The sequence below is a fragment of the Lepidochelys olivacea genome, assembly GCF_965140295.1.
Source record: "Lepidochelys olivacea isolate rLepOli2 genome assembly, chromosome: 1".
Classification (NCBI taxonomy): Eukaryota; Metazoa; Chordata; order Testudines; family Cheloniidae; genus Lepidochelys; species Lepidochelys olivacea.
Window position 1 is genome coordinate 326,052,594 of NC_140411.1, and position 23,763 is coordinate 326,076,356.

Sequence of the window (23,763 nt, forward strand, 5' to 3'; positions counted from 1 at the left end):
CTCTATTATCAGATTTCTGTTCCCCAGATAGGTACTTCTAGACAGTGATCAAGTCACCAGTTTGTCTAGCTTGGTAAAACCATTCTCAACCCCCCACCCCCCATGTACACTCTCACCAAACAAACCCTCAACTATCTAAGTGATGAGGAGAGAAAAGAAGGAAAGGCACAGGCTCTTGTGCTTGTGAGTGGAGCAACAGCCAAAAAGAGTCAGGGAGGGGAATAGAAGAAAAATTATGCACCCATCCCCCCCCCCCCCCCCCCGCAAGGAGCCAAGACCTTGTGGAGATGCAGGTTTGTAGTGTGCTGCTCCAACTCCACCCCTGGAAGGCAAATTCACTCATGGATATCAAGCACGACTGACTCATTGCATGGTAAAACCTTTCAACAGGCATGAGCGAGGTGTGGGGAAGCAGACATTGCAAATCCTGACCAACTGACCCCTGCTTTCTGCTGCACCCCCCTGGCACAGACCACCACCAGGCATCTGAGTTATCTGGAAGAATATGGAATGACCCGTGCGTGAACAGACTTAGAGAGCACAAGTTTGGACAAGGAACCACCCACAGCAGCACTGCAATTATTTGTAAAACTGGTTACACTTTCACAGCCCTCCTCTTTCTTTCATAGATCTTAAATCTAAAAAAAAGTAAGTTTTATATTTATCCTTAACAGTGTAAACCAAATTAGTATAATTCCGCTGCGTTTAGTGAACTGAATTGGGCTAGTAGTATACATAGTTCAAACATTTTTCAGCATACCGTTGAAATGGTGTTAGGTCTGCATATTAACACCGATTTCAGAACTCACTGGGTTTTGTTCTAGCCACACCTGCTATCTTCAGAGGGCCTGCCTACATGAAATCCAAGTGAGGCATTTGCCACCTACCTAGGCGGTTCTCTTTATGATCTTTATTTGTACTGTTGAAGGTATACCAAAAGTTAAACTATATAGGTAATTATCGTGTAACTGGACACCACCCACCCAGTTAAATTAATGTATTGCAAATACTGTAGCAGCCAGCTCATTGCAGCTGCCCAGAATTCACTGCTAGAACTCTCTTCTGTTGCTTTAAGTTGTCTTAAAATTTAAGTTGCTTTTTTAAAATTCACTCCTGATTTCTGCTGTTGGAGTCAACTCAGGGAACTATGAGCTAGGGGTGGGATGCGCAAAGGGACCTAGGTGTTGCAACACTGAGCACCAAGGTGCCTAACTTTTAGGTGCCTAGACAATCAAAGGAACAGCACTACAATCCACAAAGCCTGAGTTAGGCAAGCAGGTTCCTATACAATGAACAGGGAGAGAGAGGTGCTATAGACAGCAAACCATTAAGTGAGCATGCTAGGTGGGGAGCCTCCTAAGCTAGCTGGACAAGAGTCATGAGTGCAAAAGCCCCACCCCTCTCACAAAGATAGGCCTGTAAGTCTGGGCTACAGGGAAGTGCCTACCTCTGCTCGTGCTTTACACACCAGGAAATAGGCAGTCAGTCACCTGAAGTCACATGCAGTGCTTAGATGGGAGAAAGGTGCCTGAGCACATACAGTGAGGCAGCGCGGGGCATGTGCCAAGGCAAAAACTTCGGCACTGAGTGAGTTTAGGCACCCACAGGGTTAGGTAGTAGCCAAGGAGGAGTTTTGTGAATTACAGTGGTTTTTAGGTGCATAAGTACCTTCAGAGATCTTACGCTAAAGCTCTCTGTTTTGGCCTGAGCTGAGCCCTGCTCTGCCTTGCCTTTTGTGTAAGCGTTTACACAGCAGGTATAAAATATTGGCAAAGTCAAGGTGGTAGCATTATCCAAGCACTGTGCACAGATGTGACGGACAAGGTGTCAGATACTGAAAACAGGTACTTTGGACTTAATTTTCCTTTCATTTACCTCAAAGTCACGAGTAACACCACTGAAGTACTTGGAGTTACACTAGTGTAACTGACAAGAGAAGCAGGCCCTAATTCTTTCCTTTCAAAAAGGTCTGAACACCTAATGTTGGCTGGTTTTGGTCACGTAAAGAAAAATGAGTCCTTTTCAGAGCTTCATCCCAGACAGAATCAGCTTTAGTGCTCATCTCACAATGCCCAATAACTATAACATGCCATGAATGAAACACAACCAGAAGAAGCCTGACCCATGACCCTCCCGCCTCCACCCACCCAAGGATCCAAGTGGTGTTATTTCAACCCTTTTCCTTTCCAGCCATGTGAACATGTTCACTGGAAATTAAGCGAGCATAAAGATCCATCCTAAAACTGTTCACCATTGTCCAACTTGGCACAAGTCCATTTAAATCTCACAGCCTTGTGCTTCAGTGTCATGTTTCCCTACTTCTCCACTCTGACTCCTTATCACTTTACTCCCGGTTTTGGCATAGACAATAGCAACATCATGTACCTTTACCTTTTATATGAATTCCCAGTTCCAGGCTTCTGCTATTTCTCCATTCATCCTTCTATTACCCATTTCATTCTATTGTTTCCTTGTGTAGGTCTCCCACTTCTTGTTGTGTATGGTCACAGCCTTGTTTTATTGCCATTTACGTGGTTCACTTGAGGAAGCAGCCTTGTGGCATAGTCTTCAAAGAGGGGCCTCCTAGAAACTAAATATTGAGCTGCCTCTGAAGTCAGCATTGCTTGGACCAACATGATGTTCTGCTCTTTATTTCTCCATTTAATAAGCTACAAAGCCAACCTAGTGGCTTTTTACCTTCTTGGAGAGCTGTCAGATCTTTATAAAGGTAATTCCTTTTCAAAGTGTCTTAACGTTTGTGCATCACTCATGTCTCGTAGCCAGCCCTCTGGTTCATTTGCAACTCCATAGGTTATATTTGTGTCTGTAAGGGTTTGTCTACATGGGAAAGCAAGTGCTCAGCAAGTAACAGTGTGAATTCACAGCACACTAGTTACTCCACACAAACTTTCTGTGTGGACACTCTTACTGAGCACCAGGAGTATTCGGGAGTATTAGAGTGCATTAAGCTAACACACGCACACAAAGGATATGTCAACACTGCAATTAAAAACCCACGGCTAGCCCATGACAGCTGGCTTGGGCTAAGGGGCTGTTTGATGGCCATGTAGACATTCAGGCTTGCACTGGAGCCTGGGCTCTAGGACCCTGCAAGGTGGGAGGGTCCCAGAGTTTGGACTGCAGCCCAAGCCCAAATGTCTATACTACACTTCAACAGCCCCTTAGCCCAAGCACCACAAGCCCAAGTCAACTGGCACAGCTGCCAGTGTTTATTTGTAGTGTAAAGATAGCCAAAGATAATTCTAATGCTCAGAGTGTCCACACAGGGAGTGTGTGGAGTAGCTAGTGCATGTGAATTCACAGTGGTTACTTACTGCACAGTAACTTTCCCATGTAGACAAGGCCTATGACAACATAATTCTGTAACTGTTTTAAAAAAAAAGTTATTTAAAGCCTTGTTTATTAAGAATAGGACCTGGATCATAGTGCTGGAAGTTCAGAAGACTGGAAGGAAGCTAATGTACTAATATTTACGGTGAACAGAGTCAATTATATGTCTGTCAGCATGACATTGATCCCAGGCAAAATAAGAGCACCTGATATGGGACTCTATTAATAAATAAAAGGAGTGTAACATAATTAATACTAATCAACATAGGTTAATGGAAAATAAATCCTGTCAGACTAACTTGATATCTTGTTTTAATGAGATTACAAATTTATCTGATAACAGTAATAGTGTTGATGTAATAGACTTCTGTGTAAGGCAGCTGACATGGTAAGACATTTTGATTAAAAATAGAAGGATACCAAATTAACATGGTACACATAAAAACTGGTTTACTGACAAAGTCTCAAAATGTAATTGTAAATGGGGAATCATCATCAAGCAGGTGTGTTTTAGTGGGGTCCTCTGAGACTGGTTCTTGGTCCTATCCTATTTAACATGTGTCAAGTTTCCTTCCCCACTCTGAACTCTAGGGTACAGATGTAGGGACCTGCACGCAAGACCCCCTAAGCTTATTCTTACCAGCCTAGGTTAAAACTTTCCCAAGGTACAAACTTTGCTTTGTCCTTGAACCGTATGCTGCCACTACCAAGCATTTTAAACAAAGAACAGGGAAAGAGCCCACTTGGAGATGTCTTCTCCCAAAATCCCCCGCAAGCCCTACACCCCCTTTCCTGGGGAAGGCTTGATAAGAATCCTCACCAATTGGTACAGGTGAACATGACCCAAACCCTTGGATCTTAAGAACAATGAAAAATCAATCAGGTTCTTAAAAGAAGAATTTTAAATACAGAAAAGGTAAAAGAATCACCTCTGTAAAATCAGGATGGTCAATACCTTACAGGGGAATCAGATTCAAAGCATAGAGAATCCCTCTAGGCAAAAGCTTAAATTACAAAGACACAAAAACAGGAATATACATTCCATCCAGCACAGCTTATTTTACCAGCCATTAAAACAAAAGGAAATCTAATGCATTTCTAGCTAGATTACTTACTAACTTAACAGAAGTTCTGAGGCTGCCTTCCTGATCTGTTCCCGACAAAAGCATCACAGAGAGAAAAAAAACCTTTATTCCCCTCCCCCCTCCAGATTTGAAAGTATCTTGTCCTCTCATTGGTCATTTGGATCAGGAGTCAGCGAGATTACCTTAGCTTCTTAACCCTTTACAGGTGAATGGGTTTTGCCTCTGGCCAGGAGGGATTTTATAGCACCGTATACAGAATGGTGGTTACCCTTCCCTTTATATTTATGACATGTTTATCAGTGACCCAGAAAAAACCATTAACAATCATCACTGATAAAGTTTGCTAATGACTCAGGTTGCAGGAGTGGTAAATAATGAAGAGGACAGGTCACTGATACAGAGCAATATGAATCACTTGGTAAGCTTGTGGTGCTGTGGACAAAAGAGCTAATGCATTCCTTGAATATATAAACCAGGGAATCTTGAGCAGGAGTAGGGATGTTATATTACCTTTTGTGTCTTGCACTGGTGTGACCACTACTGAAGTACTGTGTCCCCATCTAAAGAAGGATGTTGATAAATTTGAACAGATTTGAATTTGTGGTTCAGATTAGAGCCATAAGAATGACTAAAAGATTAGAAAGCATGCCTTATAATGACAGACTCCAGGAACAAATATCTATCTAGCTTCAAGAAAAAGTTAAGAGATGACTTGATCATAGTCTCTGATATCTTTACCTACAAATGAGGAACAACAATTTTATACTAGAAGGCCTTTCAGTCTATCAGACAGAAGTCTAACAAGATCCAATGGCTGGAAGCTGAAGCTAGAAAAATTCAGACTGGAAATAAGGCACACATTTTTAACAGTGAGGTTAATTACCCATTGGAACAATTTACTAAGAGTTGAGATGAATTCTCCATCACTGGCAATTTTTAAATCAAGGCTGGATATATTTTTTTTTTTTTAAGAGACCTGCTCTAGGAAATAATTCAGGGAAGTTCTATGGCCTGTGTTATGCAAGTGGTCAGACCAGATGGTCACTATGATTCCTTCTGGCTTTAGAATCTATGATTATATAGTCTGTTCCCTATCCTCATCTTAAATCTAGATAGGAGTTTTCCTTTCCCACACAGAGCACACTTCGCCACAAGTCTTATTGCTCCCCTCCCTACTCCTGTGCCCTCCCAAAATGGGCTGTTACCCATTTCTTGCTCATGCTGTCTTTAAATGCTAAGTGCATGCATACATGGAGTCACTAGTAATAGTAAAAGTGATTTTATTATTAGTTTGGTGAGAGCATTGCCTTGGGACTCACCCAGCTCTAAGATGAAGGCTAGTTTTGAAATATTTTTGAATAGTTAATTCTATGATCTAGCGCAGATTTTTATTGATGGATAAAAAAACAGCCCAATCAAGAATGTCTAAAACACACTTTGAAACACTTAAATACACTAAATCACACTTCCCCCACCTAAATTATAGAGTTGTGGTTCTAATCTGAAGAGTGACTACCTAAAAATATAAACTTTTTACTCAAACCCTCCTATTGCCTCACTGCCTTTGTATATTCAGTCATTGCTGCTTTCCAGATCAAAATAAAATATTCATTACCAATCATTCCCACTAGCACTGCAGAGTTAACAAAGGTAGGAGAGAGTCAAGTGCATTCTATTACAGTTCCCATATCAAACAAATTGTTTACTAAGCCCCTGCAGCTGAAAATGGTGATGTTTATGATTGAAAAGACCCAGCTTGACTTTCAAGTTCCAGGCTAAATTTGCAGGGCAAGCAGAAAGGGAGAAAACATCTTCCTATTTGTAAATTGAGCAGATTGGACTTGGGAGTCAGAGAGACAAACTTGAAACTACACGAGAAATATGACAGTGATGGAGATTAGGAATCTAAAGAGAATTGTTAGATTTTTCAAAACAGAACTGCACTTTAAACTGAAAAATTAAATTATGCAAATATATGTTGCTGCTGCTGATTATTTTGGGTTTTTTATTACATTAGTACCTAGAGGCCTCCAAGATCAGGCCTACTTTGGAGTTGCCACTGTAAACACACATAGTAACAGATAATCCTTGCCCAAAAAGTTTGCAATCTAAGATTCTGATTCAGAAAAGCATCCCTATTCAGGAAAACACTTAAGCACACACAACTTTAAGAATATTCTTAAGTGCTTTTCTGAATTTCAGCCTAAACAGACCAAGGAATTATTATCCCCATTTAACAGATGGGGAGCTGAGGCATGGAGAGATTAAGTGACTTGCCCAAGGTCACTCTAGAAGATCACAATGGACCCTTCTGGCTTTGTAATCAATAGTATAACTAAATGTCACACAAGAAGTTAGTGGCAGAGCCAGGAATTGAGCCCAGATCTTTAGAGTCTCACTCCAGACATTACCCACAAGACCATCACTCAACCCTTAAAGCCATCTTGACTGATCTTACATCCCAAAGAGTGATATGTAGTAATGTGGTGTGAAAGTGACATACCAAAGAATATTTTTAGATTGTAAAGTCTTCTGGTCAAGGACTGCCTGATACTGCGTCTGAAAGTGCTTAGCAAAACTGGGCTCCAATCCTGGTTGATGCTATTAGCATAAAAACAAAAAACTAAATTCAAAATTAATACCCATGAGTTTTGGGGAGGTAGTAAGATTCAAGTCACAATTTCCAAAACTGTGTTTTAGTGACTAACTTATTATTTTAAGAATAAAATTGGAGCATTAAACCTCACGATTTTCATTTATTGTTCCCAATAATAATAAAAGCTAATGCATTATTTCAACTTCAATTTTGCTATAGACAAAATAGCCTAAAAGCACAATGTGTATATAATTTACCTGCAAAATCAGTTATCAGTGTATCATTACTAGACAGAGATGATTAATACCAACTGAGCAAGAATTGTTTTAACTCATAGAACAACTAAATCTGCCAAAATGGAAATGCAATTCATAACACACTTTAATATCCTAATCTGACATAGAAATCAAATGAAAATGAACACAAGTCTTGCATAGTACATTGTTCCTGACAATGTAATACATTTAGAAACTTAGAAGTTCAAATCATATTTCCCATGCATTAGATACTTATTTGAGCTTATACTCCATCGCTCTTCTTCTGACGGGAAATTGTACCTATTCTGCCACCAAGATGTGTCCAAAGAGAAAAAGACAGCGAAACTTACTTGAGAATTAGCACAAAACCAGACATAACCCATGAATTTAGAATTTACCCATGGATATAAGTAAATCTAGAAAGGCTGTACTTGAACTAGATACAAACGTTGCTGAATTTGTCCTTTGGAAGGACCTGAAGTATGCACCAGAGAACAGAGAAATAGTTTCCTGTATTGCTACATTTGTAAATAGCCAAGTAATGCAAAACACATGCAAGTACTTCCTCTTCAGTGTTTCTCAGAATGAACTTGTCACCCCTAAAAGCAATATAATAAAAGTTGCAGAAATCCTGTGTATTGGATTGGTCTCTGCCATAGTTTAACAATGGTGGGTATTATTCCTATTTTGCAGATAGGGAAACCAAGGCAAAGAAGCCTGATTTTTTTTTAAGTCAGTCACATTACAACCGCACAGGCAATGGGACAATCCGACACATAATAGCTATTTGTGCAAAATAAGTATTTGATTTTCACACCCATTTATGGAGTTTGCATGCACCTAAATTCAAAACTCAGGTCCTAACTCAGGTCCCAACATCACCCAGCACATCAATGGCAGATTCAGGAACAGAACACAAGCCTAACAGAGTCCTTGACGTGATGGCCAGACAACATTCATTTTATATGCAACATTAGAAAGTCTTGAATGTTCTGCCAAAAGGTGCTCTGACAGGCTCAATGCGAACAACTTATATTAGGTTAGAGGCAAAAACAGAACTTACGGAAGTAAATAAATTAAGCCTTTGAGAAAATTCTAACAAGCAGATGGTTTCCTACATCGTGCCTCTAAAACAATGTGAGACTAGACACCTAGGTCAAAAATAGATTAGTTATCTCTAAACCCCCTTAATTTTTAAAAGTTTTGGTTTTTTTTTAAATGTTGATTTTTCAACACTAATGTTGGCTGCAATGTAAAAAGTGAGCACTCTGCTTGGACAATGAGAGCAGTGTAAACAGTTGGATTCTCTGGCTCTCCTGCACTAACACAACTAGTGTTAAATAGGATATTTATTTCTTACACCTGTTTTCAATGGATTAAAAAAAAAATAGTTTTACAAAAACCTAAATTTGGGGCCCAAAGGGACCAGACAGTATCAAATCTACTTAAGACCATGGTTAAAACATATTATTAAATCCTGTAAACCATTAGCCATGTCATCAAATCTGGCAAAAAAATTTGACATGATTTATACACATGTATTTTTAATCTGCATAAGAGATGTCAGATCCCTAACTCCAGGTTATCAAAGTAGAATACTCCTACTCTACATTACCATTTATATAGAAAAAGCAAAAAACAAGTCCCAAAAAATCATATTCCTTCATATCAGGAACGTGGTGAGTCAATACATGGTACCTTTTATGTGAAAACATCCATTGAGTAAATGCACAAGACATGAATTCAACACCAGTAGGGAGTGTATGAGATCTCAAGTTAACCAGAATTTTCCAAACAAGAAGTGAGCTAAGAAAAGAAGATTTTAAAATGTTAAGACAACATGGCTTCATGTTATCACCAAAACTGTGTCTTTCATGTACCATTCACCCTGTGCGCCCAAAGTTGCCTCAAAATTTAAAAATCTGTGTGAAATGCAAGATTCTGCACTTCAGATTTACAGCTCCTTAAACTTGGATCGTCAGACTTTACTACAATGTTACTGCTAAGGAAAACTTGAACGTCTCTTACACCGAACATTATATTATAATGCCATATGGAAAAGTATTAGTGTCAAAACATGAAATGTTTTTTCAGAAATTGTGTCTGTGCTCAAATTCACATAAAAACCCAGCATTTTTACAACCATATTTAATTATTGTACACAGGTTAACAAAAAAGTATCACAAGTAAAACTAAACATTGGATTTAACAAAAACAATAGAGTGGTACAATGGGTGTTCAATTTTTCAGGAAATAATATTACAAATAACCATCTCTCAGAGACTTTAACCTCACTAGGGACACAGTTTGTTAAAAATGTAGCTGTTATCTACTGAGCCACTTATCTTAGCACTACAGTATATTTGAAGTCAGAGTCCTACGGTCGAGGTATAAAAATCAATCAAGAGTCTAGTCCCCAGAGTGTGTTAGTCACAACCATTGTATTTCTTTGAAAGGGGAAGGGGGGAAAAGGAGGAAAAAAAAAAAAAAAAAAAGAGAGACCCCAAAAACAGATTCATTAAAAGGCTGCTGTATATAGTTTATCCTTCCCATAGCATACTCAGTTCAAATTATTGTTAATATCATTGGTAGTATGGTCTATATCTGGTTTGATCTGGGTGATGTGGTCCAGGAAGTGGGGCTTGAGAAGGTGGACCTTGCATTCTTGGGGGTGGAGGAGGCCCTCTTGGAGCGGGCCACATCCCCGGACTCATTCCCCCAGGCTGTGTAAAAGGAGGGCTGAGAGTTCCTTGATCTTCACTGAACTGCGGCAAAGAGTTAGGATTATAGTGATGGGGAGGGGGTGCATTTACATTTACAGGTGGGCCACCATGTTGAGGAGGGGGAGGTCCTGGAGGAGGGTGATTCATATATGGTGGCATTTGGGCAATTATGTGTCCAGGGGGAGGGGTTATTGGTGGTGGAGCAGAGGTCATCGGTGGTGGTGGAGCTTGGCTATAAACCATATGAGGAGTACCTGCTCCCTGGGGAGGATGTTGCATTGGATGGCTTATTGGTGGTGGTGGTGGCGGGGGTGGTGCATAATGTTGCTGTGGAGGCATAATATGATGAGGATGGGATACCACTGGTTGACCCTGATATTCAGGATGATGATGAGCAGGTGCTGGGGCTGGTGGAGGTGGTTCTCGAGCACCTGAATTTGAATCATCCTGAATAGGGACAGTTATTAAATTGCTGTGTTTTCTCGTGGAAATACGAAAAGTATCCTGACTGACCGAGCGAGGTGGTGGTGGAGCCATTGACATCTCTGAAGGGGGTGCACGAATGTCCTCATGTGGTTGGTTATAATGCTCGTGCTGCACATGCTGTAAAGGAGGTGGCGGCATCATGAGGTGCTGCTTTGGTGGGATATGGCTCATATGATGCTTATCAGGTGGCATTATGAAACGCTCAGGAATTTCAGCAGGAGGTGGGGCAATAGGAGGATGAACAGGTTCAAGTGGAGGACGGGTAACAGGTTTTCCAGCTCTCATATGACGATGGTTGATGTGAGCTTGTAAGTCTCTCTGAGACAAATATGTTCTCTTGCACCCTTGAACAATGCTACACATGAAGAGAGACCCTCGCACACATTGCTCAATTCGCTGCACGGGATCATTACAGCTAAATTAGAAAAAAAGATCAGTTTATTATCATCACCAACAGCTGTGAATCTAGAAATATTTAGGCTAAATGATCATTCCACAATTCTACATATTAGAAGTAACATTTTTTAGTGCCAACGCAACACAAAAAGCTTGTATTTCCTTAATTCAAATTAAATTACAATATTTCAAAATTAGACAGACATTCTCCTATAGAAGCACAGCTACAAAGTACATCAACATTTCCTGAGGAGACATTTAGAACTGACGTCCCATATTCTGTATCATATTCTAAGATGTGTCAAAAAGCACAAAAGAGAAGGGGTTCTTGAGATGAGGGTATACAATTAGTAAGTGAGCCTTAACTACTAGTGAACTGTCATTTGCGCTATTGCAGGTAATAACGGCAAGACTGAACACAAATATGTCAACTACTTATTTTAAATATCTTCTATTTACCATTTAAACTAGGGCTGTCGATTAATCAGTTAACTCACGTGATTAACAGTGCGATTAAAACTGCAATTAGTCACAATATTTTTAATTGCTATTAATGTTTTTAAGTTAAACAATAGAATACCAATTTAAAATTATTAAATATTTTTGGATGTTTTTCTACATTTTCAAATATATTATTTCAGTTACAACAGTATACAAAGTTGACAGTACTCACTTTATATTACAAATATTAGCACTGTAAAAATGGCAAACAAAAGAAATATACTGGACCCTCACTAGAACGCGCGTCTATATAGCGCGAATTCACATATAACACGGTCGTGGCCATGGATCCCAAATTTAATTACTTTAATTGCAATTCATTTTAATGTGGTCCCCGTGTTAACACAGTACCACGAATGGATCCCAAAACCCGCGTTCTAGCGAGGGTCCGGTGTAGTATGAGGTGAATTTAAAAATACAAGTACTGTAGTGCAATCTCTTCATCGTGTACGTACAACTTACAAATGTAGATTTTTTTTTTTTGTTACATAACTACACTCAAAACCAAAAGAATGTAAGACTTTAGAGCCTACAAGTCCACTCAGTCCTACTTCTTGTTCAGTCAATCACTAAGACAAACAATTTGTTTACATTTACGGGAGATAATGCTGCCCGCTTCTTATTTACAACGTTACCTGAAAGTGAGAACAGGCGTTCGCACTGCACTTTTGTAGCTGGCATTGCAAAGTGTTTAAATGCCATTTATGCTAAACATTAATATGCCCCTTCATGCTTTGGCCACCATTCCAGAGGATATGCTTCCGTGCTGATGACGCTTGTTAAAAAAATAATGCATTAATTAAATTTGTGACTGAACTCTTTGGGGGAAGAATTGTATGTCTCCTACTCCGTTTTACCCGCATTCTGCCATATATTTCATGTTATAGCAGTCTCGGATGATAACCCAGCACATGCTGTTTGTTTGAAGAACACTTTCACTGCAGATTTGACAAAACGCAAAGAAGATACCAATGTGAGATTTCTAAAGACAGCTAAATCACTCGACCCAAGGTTTAAGAATCTGAAGAGCCTTCCAGAATCTGAGAGGTACTAGGTGTAGAGCATACTTTCAGAAGTTTTAAAAGAGCAACACTCCAATGCAGAAACCACAGAACCCAAACCACCAAAAAAGAAAATCAACCTTCTCCTGGTGGCATCTGACTCCGAGGATGAAAATGAACTTGCTTTGGTCTGCCCTGCTCTGGATGGTTATTGAGCAGAACCCATTATCAGCATGGACGCATGTCTTCTGGAATGGTGGCTGAAGCATGAAGGGACATATGAATCTTAAAATTTATCTAGCACATAAATATCTTGTGGTCGGCTACAACAGTGTCATGTGAATGCTTGTTCTCACTTTCAGGCGATATTGTAAACAAGAAGCAGGCAGCACTATCTCCTGCAAATGTAAACAAACTTGTTTGTCTGAGCAATTGGCTGAACAAGAAGTAGGACTGAGTGGACTTGTAGGCTCTAAAGTTTTACTTTTTTTAAAAAAAAAATGAAGTTATTTTTTGTACATAATTCTACCTTGGTAAGTTCAACTTTCATGATAAAGAGATTACACTACTGTACTTGTATACGGTGAACTGAAAAATACTATCTTTTCTTTTTTACAGTGCAAATACAGCGGACTCTCGCTAGAGCATGCATAGCTAGAGCGCGGATTCCCATATAGCACGGTTGTGGTGGTGGATCCCAAATTTAAATATTTAAATTGGGATCCATGGTAACGCGGTACCCTCATTAACACGGTACCGCGCATGGATCCCGAACCCCGCGTTCTAGTGAGGGTCCAGTGTATTTGTAATTAAAAATAATAATATAAAGTGAGCACTGTACACTTTGTATTCTGGGTTGTAACTGAAATCAATATTTTTGTGTTTTCTACATTTTCAAATATATTTAAATAAATGTTTGTTTTTTAAATTGTGTGATTAATCGCAATTATCTTTTTAATCGTTTATTTTTTTTAACTGCTTGACAGCCCTAATTTAAACATCAACAGTTAAACTGAATCTCTCAATATCTGGATGACAATGTAGTGTCAACTACAACTCCTCTGGTACAGCAAAAGCATTCTTTGCTTCTTCCTACTGAGCTGTTTTTTCAACAAACAAAAATTAAGACATATGTGAAAATAAGCAGTTTAAATTATTCCAGTATATTCTCCCTTTTTAATAAGCAATCACTAGTGAACTTACCCTGGGCACATCTTGTCGCCCTTCTTCTCATGTAATATAGCACAGTCATAGCAGAAAACATGCTTGCAAGGTATCTAGAGACACACAAACAATCGCTTCATTAAACCATTATGTGTAAACCAGTATGTCATTTATAGAATGTATTTTTGAAAAATTAAATAAGTTTTGATACATTCCTCCCTCACGAACATGCTTTCTCAGTGTGTATCTTCTTGAAAATAAAATTCTTATATTTAAGTTGTCTGAAATGCATGCTGGGAAATGGACAAGATACAGCTATACGTAACAAAGTATGCAGTACCTTTGATGGGACACTTTCAAAAATAGCTTGAATAAGGTACATTCCATTAAAAAGAAAATGCAAAGAATGCACCACGAGCTCTTCCTATGGCAGCGAGGCAAGGCTGTTTATGGAAACTACAGCCATATATTTCAGCTGTCCCTGCTATGGGGACTTAGTAACACCAGTACCGGTACTTCATGGTTTAGCAACTGGTATTCTAGGCTCCCCCTTGCTAATCACAGTTCTTTTAGCAGGACTCAGTGCTCTGCTTCTGCCAGTCTCCCATGTAACTGTGCACACATTAACTTGGATGGAGCTTGCACTTCTCCAAATCAAGTTGAAAATTTCCATCCTGGCAGTTGGAATAGTTCAAGTTCTGTGACAGGTCAGCGAAGGCACAACTGAACAGGACACAGTGGCTTTAACGGCCAGTGCCTAAGGTCCATGTCTCGCTAATTGGTACAGTTCTCCAAATAGACTGGTATTCACCCAGGCTTTAAAATAAGGAAGAGACTACACAGCAGAACTGGATTCATAGTGCAGCCTGTAAAGTTCTTAACTGGCATATCTGAGCCTTGGCATCTCTACTACAACTATAAGTGACTCAAGGAATCAAGTTACCACATTGTTCTTCCCAAACTAGTAAAAACATGGTTCCAAGATGTAGTGTAGGTGTGTTTTTAACGTCGCCACAGGCAAGTTAAAACTCTAGACAATCCACTTATATTACAAACCCCATTACAGAGACATAGGACCAGTCTGCAAAACAACTTTTAAATGGTCAACGGCCAAACTGGTGTAACAATTCCTCCTGACTTGGTCATAACCATTGTGTAGGCAAGACCTAATGAATCAAACTACATTCCTGAAATGCTTTTCAGCACACCCCAGATGCTACAAGGAGCAAGTGAGTAAAAGGAAAGATTACAACTTAACACCACAAATGTCTTCACGGTCTATAAAATAAATAAATAAAAATGCTCCCCTAAGCATCTTAATAATAAAGGTTGGTTGGCCTGAATTAGGACTATAAAGGTTAGTGACTCAAAATGCAATGCTAATTTTTAAAAAATTAAGCCAAAGTTAAATCCCTCAGCATCTATTAACTTTTAGTCAATATTTTAACTTTAAAGCAGTGATATAACAGAATGCAAAGAATAAAGGAGCACAGAAATGAGTAACATCTAGTATTTACTAACTCAGTTAAAGTCATCAAGTAATATACAATGCTTAGCTTAAAAAAATAAGTTGCTTTAAGGCTAAATGGGCCTATTCATAGATATTTAGGTCAGAAGGGACCATTATGATCATCTAGTCTGACCTCCTGCACAACGCAGGCCACAGAATTTCACCCACCACTCCTACAAAAAAAAAACAAAAAACTCACACCTATATCTGTGATATCAAAGTCCTCAAATCGTAGTTTAAAGACTTCAAGGAGCAGAGAATCCTCCAGCAAGTGACCCGTGCCCCATGCTACAGAGGAAGGCGAAAAACCTCCAGGGCCTCTTCCAATCTGCCCTGGAGGAAAATTCCTTCCCGACCCCAAATATGGCGATCAGCTAAACCCTGAGCATATGGGCAAGATTGATCAGCCAGATACTACAGAAAATTCTTTCCTGGGTAACTCAGATCTCACCCCATCTAATAGCCCATCACAGGCCATTGGGCCTATTTACCATGAATATTTAATTACCAAAACCATGTTATCCCATCATACCATCTCCTCCATAAACTTATCGAGTTTAATCTTAAAGCCAGATAGATCTTTTGCCCCCACTGCTTTCCTTGGAAGGCTATTCCAAAACGTCACTCCTCTGATGATTAAAAACCTTCGTCTAATTTCTAGTCTAAATTTCCTAGTGGCCAGTTTATATCCATTTGTTCTTCTGTCCACATTGGTACTGAGCTTAAATAATTATGCTTATTATGCCTATTATGCTTCCACTGAAGTCAATAGATATTTTTAAATGGACTACAATGGCAGCAGGATCAAGCACCATGTCAGCCACTCTTCCAAAGCGATTTTATCCCTTAACCAAGCAAGGAGACATCAGCAGAAGATATCTGCAACAAGAACAGCTTGGAGTTCTTGTACAAATTAAGGCCTTGATTTTATACTGAGACGCATTGGTATATACCCTTTTGCTCATGCAGAGCCTGAAGTCAATGAGCTCTGCATGGGATAGGTATGCATCTATGTGCATCTCAATGCAGGATCAGGGCCTAACTTTACAATAATTCTACTTAGTGGGAAGCTGTGACTCCTATTTTAAAAAAAAAAAAAAAAAGTTAAGTAGCTGTTTTGTATGACGTTACACTTGCACTAGCTAACTACCCATATGCCAATGGGAGCACAGAGCACTTTTCCAAGAACAGGTATAGACTTCATGTTAGTTCACAGCAGGGTAGCTTTTCTATCAATACAGCTCTACTCACCATGCGCCCATACAATTTGATAGGCAATCCACACTTGTCACAGAAATGGACTGGGGTATCATCCTTTTCTCCCAGCAAGTTTATCTGTCAAAATAGCATTCATTAGGGCTCCTTATTTCGTTAGGGTATTACCAATATGCTTGAAAGTTCATAAATATTTAATAAGGAACAGAGAACTACATACAATCTGAGAACACAGCACAGAATATAGTTTCAGAAAGCAGTGGTAGCACTTATTTTTTATTTGATTTCTCTAAAGATAAGTAGGATGCTCTGCACTCTGAGAATATTAAGAATTAGCTTACGTCCTAAGGATTTCAAATTTAACGTATAGTATCATCAGAACTATTGCATTCATGAGTGTACCTTAAAGTCCCAAAATATGTGTCCATGGAATCTTCTTGGATTCCCAAACATGTCCGCTCCTTTGCACTCATACCGCTCCTCTTCATTATAATCAAATTCTTCTGGGGGAATGGGAGGGGGGAAGAAAAAAAACAATTTTTCTAATTGACCCAAGTTGCTATTAAAAACACATGCCATTCTACATTACAATCATCAAGAAATGCTACAGCATTTCCAATGTCTGCAGCCTGCCTTAATTCCATTCCGCAAGGAAAAGTAACAGAAGTAGTGCTACACTCTGAAGACAGAGACCATTTATTTTTTTATATTGCAGAAGCACCTAGAGGCCTCTAACCTGTATTCTTATAAGTTTGGACGGCATCTAACATATTAGTTCTCCAATACTGAGTATGGCCCCCGAGCACCACTGCAATATAAATAATAATAAATTAATACCCTTTCCTTCTATAGCATTAAACTATTTAAATTAGTTTACCTTCATCACCAGCCTGTGCCTTTGAAGGCATCCTGTTCATAATTCTTGGAGCGCGTGGTGCAGGTTTGGTTTTGTTGGGCTGTTTGGAGATGAGCTTTATAGGGATTCGTCTGCGAACATCAAGACCACCCAACGATCCAGAACTATTAGTGCCTTGCAAATCATTGTCTATACAAGAGAAAAATATGTTTACTGTCATTTTCCAGTTATTTTATACATTAGTTTCTGAAAGGATTAGATATTAGCAGAGACATTTTAAGGAAAACACTGATTTTATTAAAGCTAGTTTAAGCCTTCATTTACTGTACCAGAATTTACTTGTTTGAAAAAAATCTTAATCTATTGCTCACATGGTACCTTCAAACTGTCAGGTCATGCCAACAGTATTGGTCATAAATGAAATTATGCAGTAATATGACATTTATAATGAAATCAGTTTTGGAGTGAATCAGTCTCTCTCTTTCTCAAACTGTAACTTCTTTGGGGCAGACTGTCTTTTTATTGTGTGTTTGTACAGCATCTTGCACAGAAGTACCCTAATTCATGATTAGGGCTCCTTGGAATAAACACTGTACAACTAATGAACACGGATCTTCCCTCAGGAACGGTTTCGTATATACTGTTTACAAGGGAAACCAAAAGACAAACATATTCCATTTATGATCTTGGGCAAAATAATGGAACAGCTGAGATGGGGCTCAATTAATAAAGAAGGGTACTATTATTAACGCAAATCAACAACCATTTCCAGAAAATAGATCTTATCAAACTAACTTGATATCTTTTATTTATGAGATTACAAGTTTGGTTAATAAAGGTAATAGTGTTGATGTAATATAGTTAGACTTCTGTAAAGCATTTCACTTGGTATCACATGATATTTTCATTAAAATCTAGACCAATATAAAATTGACATAGTAAATGTTAAATGGATTAAAACTGATAGGCCTCAAAATGTAACTGTAAATGGGAAAATCGCCACTAAGCAAGTATGTTTCTAGTAGGGTCCCACAGAGATCAGCTTTTGGCCCTATGCTATTTAACATTTTTATCAATGACCTGAAAGAAAATAAAATCATCTCTGATAAAGTTTGCAGATGACACAAAAATTGGGGGAATGGTAATCAATAAAGAGGGTAGTTCACAGATTCAGAGCAATCTGGATTGCTTGGTAATCTGGGCAAAGCAAACAATGTGTGTTTTAATACGCTAAAGGTAAATGTATACACCTAGGAACAAAAAATGTAGGCCATACTTACAGAATGGGGAACTCTATCCTGGGAAGTAGTGACTGAAAAAGATTTGGAGGTTATAGTGGATAATCAGCTGAATGCGAGCTCCCAATGTGATGCTGTGACCAAAAGAACTAATGTAATCCTGGGATGCATAAACAGGGGAATCTTGAGTAGGAGGCTGTTTTACCTCAGTGTACTTAGTGCTGGTTAAACTGCTGCTGGAATACTGTGTCCATTTCTAGTGCCCACAATTCAAGAAGGATGTTGATAAAATGGAGAGGGTTCAGAGAACAGCCATGAGAACGATTAAAGGATCAGAAAACATGCCTTACAGTGACAGACACAGAGAGCTCATCTATTTAGTACACGGGTTCTCAAACTGGGGGTCAGGACCCCTCAGGGGGTCAAAAGATTACTACATGGGGGAGTCACAAGCTGTCAGCCTCCACCCCAAACCCCACTTTGCCGCCAGCATTTATAATGGTATTAAATATATAAAAAAAAAGTGTTCTTAATTTATAAGGGGCTAGCTATGTGAAAGGGGTCACTAGTACAAAAGTTTGAGAACCACTGATTTAGTATAACAAAGAGAAGGTTATGGGATGAGTTGATTACAGTCTACATAGAAAAAATATTTAATAATGGGCTCTTCATTCTAGCAGGAATGATATAACACAATCCAATAGGTAGAAGATGAAGTTAGACTGACTGGTCAATCCCAGAAGATCTCCGGCAGCACAGCAGGGCTGCCGCTAAGACAGGCTCCCTGACTGCCCAGGCCTCACGCTAGGCCCAGAAGTGGCCAGTGCACCCCGCAGCGCCAGGGGGGAGAGGTCTCCCTCCACGTGCTGCTCCTGCCTGCAAACACTGCTCCTGCAGCTCCCATTGGCCGGGAACGGGGACCTGTGGTCAATGGGAGCTGAGGGGGCAGTGCTTGCAGAGAGGGGCAGCACGCAGAGTCATGTGCTGTCCCCCTCTCCCAGGGACCTGGGGGGGGGGGGGGGAGTGAGTGGAGTCAGGCCTTGGGGGAAGGGGCGGGGCAGATCCTGGGTTGCCCTTAAATTCAAAAAGTGATCTTGGGCATAAAAAGGTTGGAGACCACTGAGCTAGACAAATCCAGACTGGAAATAAGGCATACTTTTTTGAGTGAGGGTAATTAACCATGGGAATAATTCACTACAGTCACGGTGTATTCTCCATCACTGACCATTTCTAAATGAAGATGGGATATTTTACTAAAAGATATGACCTAAGAATTATTTTGGGGAAGTTCTATGGCCTGGGCTATAAAGGAGGTCAGACTTGAGCATCAGAGTGATCCTTTTTGGCCTTGGAATCTACAACATCTTATTTAACACATCACTGGAACATCAGTGACCAAATATAGCAAACAGAGAATTAATAAGGCTTTACCAGCACATCTGATAACATATTTATGTAAAATCAAAGGCTAATCCCCCTACACACATAAGAATGGCCTTACTGGGTCAGACCAAAGGTCCATCTAGCCCAGTATCCTGTCTTCCGACAGTGGCCATTGCCAGGTGCCCCAGAGGGAATGAACAGAACAGGTAATCATGAAGTTTTCCATCCCATCGCCCATTCCCACCTTCTGGCAAACAGAGGCTAGGGACATCATCCCTACCCATCCTGGCTAATAGCCATTGATGGACCTATCCTCCATGAACTTATCTAGTTCTTTTGTGAACCCTGTTATAGTCTTGGCCTTCACACACACACACACAAACCCCTCTTAAGAGCAGTTTTAATCTTAAAACTCCAGTGCAAGGGAGGCAAGACACACCCTGACACATGTCAATTCCCAAGACAATGGGCAAGGACAATGTCTAGGCAATAAACAGGGCCCTCATTACATGAAAATATTATGCAATGGTATTACTGTAGCACCTATGAACCCTAGTGATGGATCTGAACCCCACTGTGCTAGGTGCTGTACAAACAAAGAAAAAGACAGTCCCTGCCCAAGCAGTTTACAATCTGAGAAAATATATGGAGGAGTACAAAGCAGTAACGACACACACAGAGGCAGTCGGGACTGGTGCATCACACAGACAATATATCAAGCTTGTGGATGTTCCTCATATTGGGAAATTATGACTCCGTTTATAATAAAATGTATGATGATGCTCACATGCATTCCTGGGCAGCCAACTTAAAGGAACACTGCAATTTCAGAGCAGAGGTCAACAGGGGGAACAATTCTGAATTGCATACTGAGGCACTGCAAAAAAGCAGATAGCCCCTGTCTGCAGAACACTGATGTGTCTGCACACATGGAATATAGAGATCAGATATACGTTTTAGGCCAGGGGTTCTCAAACTGGGGGTCGGGACCCCTCAGGGGAGTCATGAGGTTATTATGTGGGAGGCTGCAAGCTGTCAGCCTCCACCCCAAGCCCCGCTTTGCCTCCAGCATTTATAATGGTGTTAAATATATAAATACATGTTTTTAATTTATGGGGGGGGGGTCACACTCAGAGGCTTGCTATGTGAAAGGGGTCACCAGTACAAAAGTTTGAGAACCACTGTTTTAGGCAATCCAGTCCATCTCATTGCCAGCGCAGATACCTACAACAGAAAGTTCCGTTCTGGTACTTCAAGATCAGAACCTTCTGAGAAGATTAACAAAGACGATTATAGGGCTTGAGTGATTGAATGAGGTATTTTTCTGAGAGAAGGATAAAAGAATCAAGTAGGTATCAGTATGGCTAAATCAGGAGAAAAAGTAAGAACTCTTAGAATGGTAGAGAATGTATTTATAATCAAGAGTAATGGGATGACACTGTAAGTTAAGTTCCCTCCATCTGAAAACCCATCTGGTGTGAGAAATACAGTATTCTGGATAAAAAGAGCAAACGTACCCCTACTCTGTACCTGCACGTGCTTTTACACAGGAAACTCTTCTGGGCAACAGAACTCTTCTGGTTATTTATTGGGCAATTTACCCCATGTGCACTAACTGTGCTAACTACACAAATAATATTGCACAGCAAAAATAACTATAGACCAAATATTAGAAAAACAACTTCCTAAGAGAGATTACTAGGGAAAAGGTGACAGCCCCAACACTTGGAGGATTTAAAACTAGACTGGATAAAACACTGAAAAAATTACAGTAAGGAAAAAACCTGTAGTGACTTCCAGGAAGTAGACTGACTGATCTAATAAGTCTTTTCTATCTCTTAAATTCTATGGGTCACATTCATCTGATGTAAATCCACATTGACTTCAGAAGTCAATGGAGTCACACCACAAATTAACACATCTCTATGAATGTCTGAATCGCTTGTCACAGTTCTGACCCAAATAAAAACTACTAAAGCTCACTCAAATTCATGTAAGAGAAATCTTATGCTTTTGAGTTTTTATAAATTTAAATTTTCAGTTGTATTCTAACACATTTTAATTAATTGTCAGTTAATGAATAGAATTGTAGCTTCTTATTTAGTCACTTGTTTCTGTACGTGATGAATAAGGCTGTGAATCTTTCATGGAGGTCACAGATTCTGTGACTTTCCAGGACCTCCACGACTTCCGCAGCTGCAGCAGCTGACCTGCAGTGGCCTCTAATCCAGCAACCCCAGGCAACTGATCCCGGGTGCTGTGCCAGAGCAGCAATCCCAGAGGGGCAGCAGTAGGGCTACCCTATGGCCTGGAGGGGTGGGCCCCCCCCACACCTTCCCGGGGAGCAGCAACATCAGCAGGGCCCTGGGCTGCCCCCCATCCCCAGAAGCAGCAGCATCTGTTGGAGCACCGCCCCTCCACCCCAGCAGGTAAGATTTAGTTAACAATATTTTTAGTAAAAGTTACTGATAGGTCACTGGTGATGACTTTTTCATTATTGCCTGTGACTTGTCCATGACTTTTACTAAAAATACCTGTGACTAAATCGTAGCCTTAGTGATGAACTCTAGACTACATTCAAAGTAATCCCTAAACCCATGCTATATATACATAGCAGTAACAAAAGGTGTGCATCCAGGGACGATTTGCAGCAACCAGGTAAAGAACAGTGTTCAATTCTGGTATTTCTATGCCAGAAACTTTGAGAACATCAACATAGCATACTGCAAGCAGAATAAGAAAATAAAGTTTTAAGCAATGCCACTATGATAAATCTCAAGTTTTGTAAAAATCTCAGGATTTTTCTACCTAGACAAAACCTTGATTTTTAAATGCTCCTCTCAGGCCCACACAACCAATAAAAGGCATGGAACATGCTGCCAAAGGAGCAGCATTAATATACTGCAGATTTGAACCTGCAACCTTTATGTTAGCCTGCAATCCCTACTGGTTTGCCTGCTTCTTAGGCCAATGGACGAGAACCAGCTACAAAAAGTGCAGCGCGTTATACAACCAGTACATACTTCTAGCGTAGCAGATACAGCCAGGTGTTTCCCGTCCTCGGCCACCTGCGAATCTGCCAACTACACACCAGGAACCAGAGTCCCTTGCTAAGTCAGTACAAGGTGGACCCATCCTTCAGCTCGAAATGACGAGCCTCAGCCATTGCTCGGGCAGTGACGTCTGGGCGAACGCTGCTGTAGTACCCCCGACCCCAGCGCATGGCGGAGGGGACCGCACACAGCCTACGGCTGCTCCCACTTCCCTGCTCCCCCGGGCGGACAGTCACAGCGGCCTTCCCCGTCCGCTCGGGGCCCCGCCGAAGGAAACCAATGGGGATCGGGGCCTGCTCCTCGGCAGGGACCGGAAGGGACCAGGGCCCGCTGTCAGGGTGCGGGCTGGCGGGGGCGCGGGGGCTGCGAGGCCCGGCCGAGTCCCCTCCCCGCCACACTGTGGGCCGGCGGCGCTGGGGTCCAGGCCGCGCTAGGCCCCGGCCGCCAGGCCGCTCCCCAGGCCCGCTCCCGGGGGGGGTCTCCCCGCGGCCGGCTGCCCGGGCCGCTCCGCGCAGTGACTCGGGGCAGGCCCGCCCGGGTATAAATGCGGCTCCCTCCCTCTCCCCTCCTCACCATTGTGGTCCATGATTCGGCGCGGGGCACTGTGGGAGCGGAAGTCACCACGCCGGAAGCGCCTGGACAACGGAAGCGGAAGCGGTGCTGTCAATGCCGCGGGGGGTCTGGTCAAGGGAGAACCGCAGTGAGCCGCGCGTGCCCAGGGGCCGGAGGGCCGCGCTTCGGTGGGCAAAACGAATAGGCCCTATGCAAGCTACAGCTCCCAGGGTGCACTGCGCAGGGCCGGGGACTGTCGCTACCAGCATGCTTTGCGGGCCCCACAAAGTCGGGACACTGGCTCTTCATGGCCCTGTCGTGGCCCAGGGCATGCCGGGAGCTGGAGTCCCCTCAAGAATTGTCTCCGCTGCGGCCCGCGGTGCCGGAGGTGCTCTG

At 41.1% G+C, this 23,763-nt stretch overlaps 1 protein-coding gene across 3 annotated transcripts; it reads right to left on the bottom strand.

Moving 5' to 3' along the window:
• Window positions 1-9,433: 9,433 nt before the first annotated feature.
• On the bottom strand, window positions 9,434-23,472 carry CBLL1 (Cbl proto-oncogene like 1). 3 transcript variants are annotated; one of them, XM_084640074.1, is made up of 6 exons: window positions 23,389-23,472; window positions 17,163-17,330; window positions 16,688-16,788; window positions 16,322-16,405; window positions 13,600-13,673; window positions 9,434-10,913 (listed from the first exon to the last, which is right to left on the bottom strand). In XM_084640074.1, the coding sequence occupies exons 1-6, from the start codon at window positions 23,399-23,401 to the stop codon at window positions 9,872-9,874; spliced, it is 1,482 nt and encodes a 493-aa protein (XP_084496200.1). In that variant the 5' UTR covers window positions 23,402-23,472; the 3' UTR covers window positions 9,434-9,871. The 3 variants fall into 3 exon arrangements, with proteins under 3 accessions (XP_084496200.1, XP_084496199.1, XP_084496198.1); XM_084640073.1 differs by lacking the exon at window positions 23,389-23,472 and adding an exon at window positions 22,786-23,224 and having other exon boundaries at window positions 16,688-16,785; XM_084640072.1 differs by lacking the exon at window positions 23,389-23,472 and adding an exon at window positions 22,786-23,223.
• Window positions 23,473-23,763: the final 291 nt, after the last annotated feature.

Excerpts from the sequence above, each read along its gene's own strand:
- CBLL1 (XM_084640072.1), bottom strand. The coding sequence starts at position 22,897 with ATGGGTCCACCTTGTACTGACTTAGCAAGGGACTCTGGTTCCTGGTGT. Across the intron at positions 16,789-17,162 it reads GGCACAGGCTGGTGATGAAG|AAGAATTTGATTATAATGAA; the intron begins GTAAACTAATTT and ends CCATTCCCCCAG. Across the intron at positions 13,674-16,321 it reads TCAAATTGTATGGGCGCATG|ATACCTTGCAAGCATGTTTT; the intron begins GTGAGTAGAGCT and ends GTGTGTCTCTAG.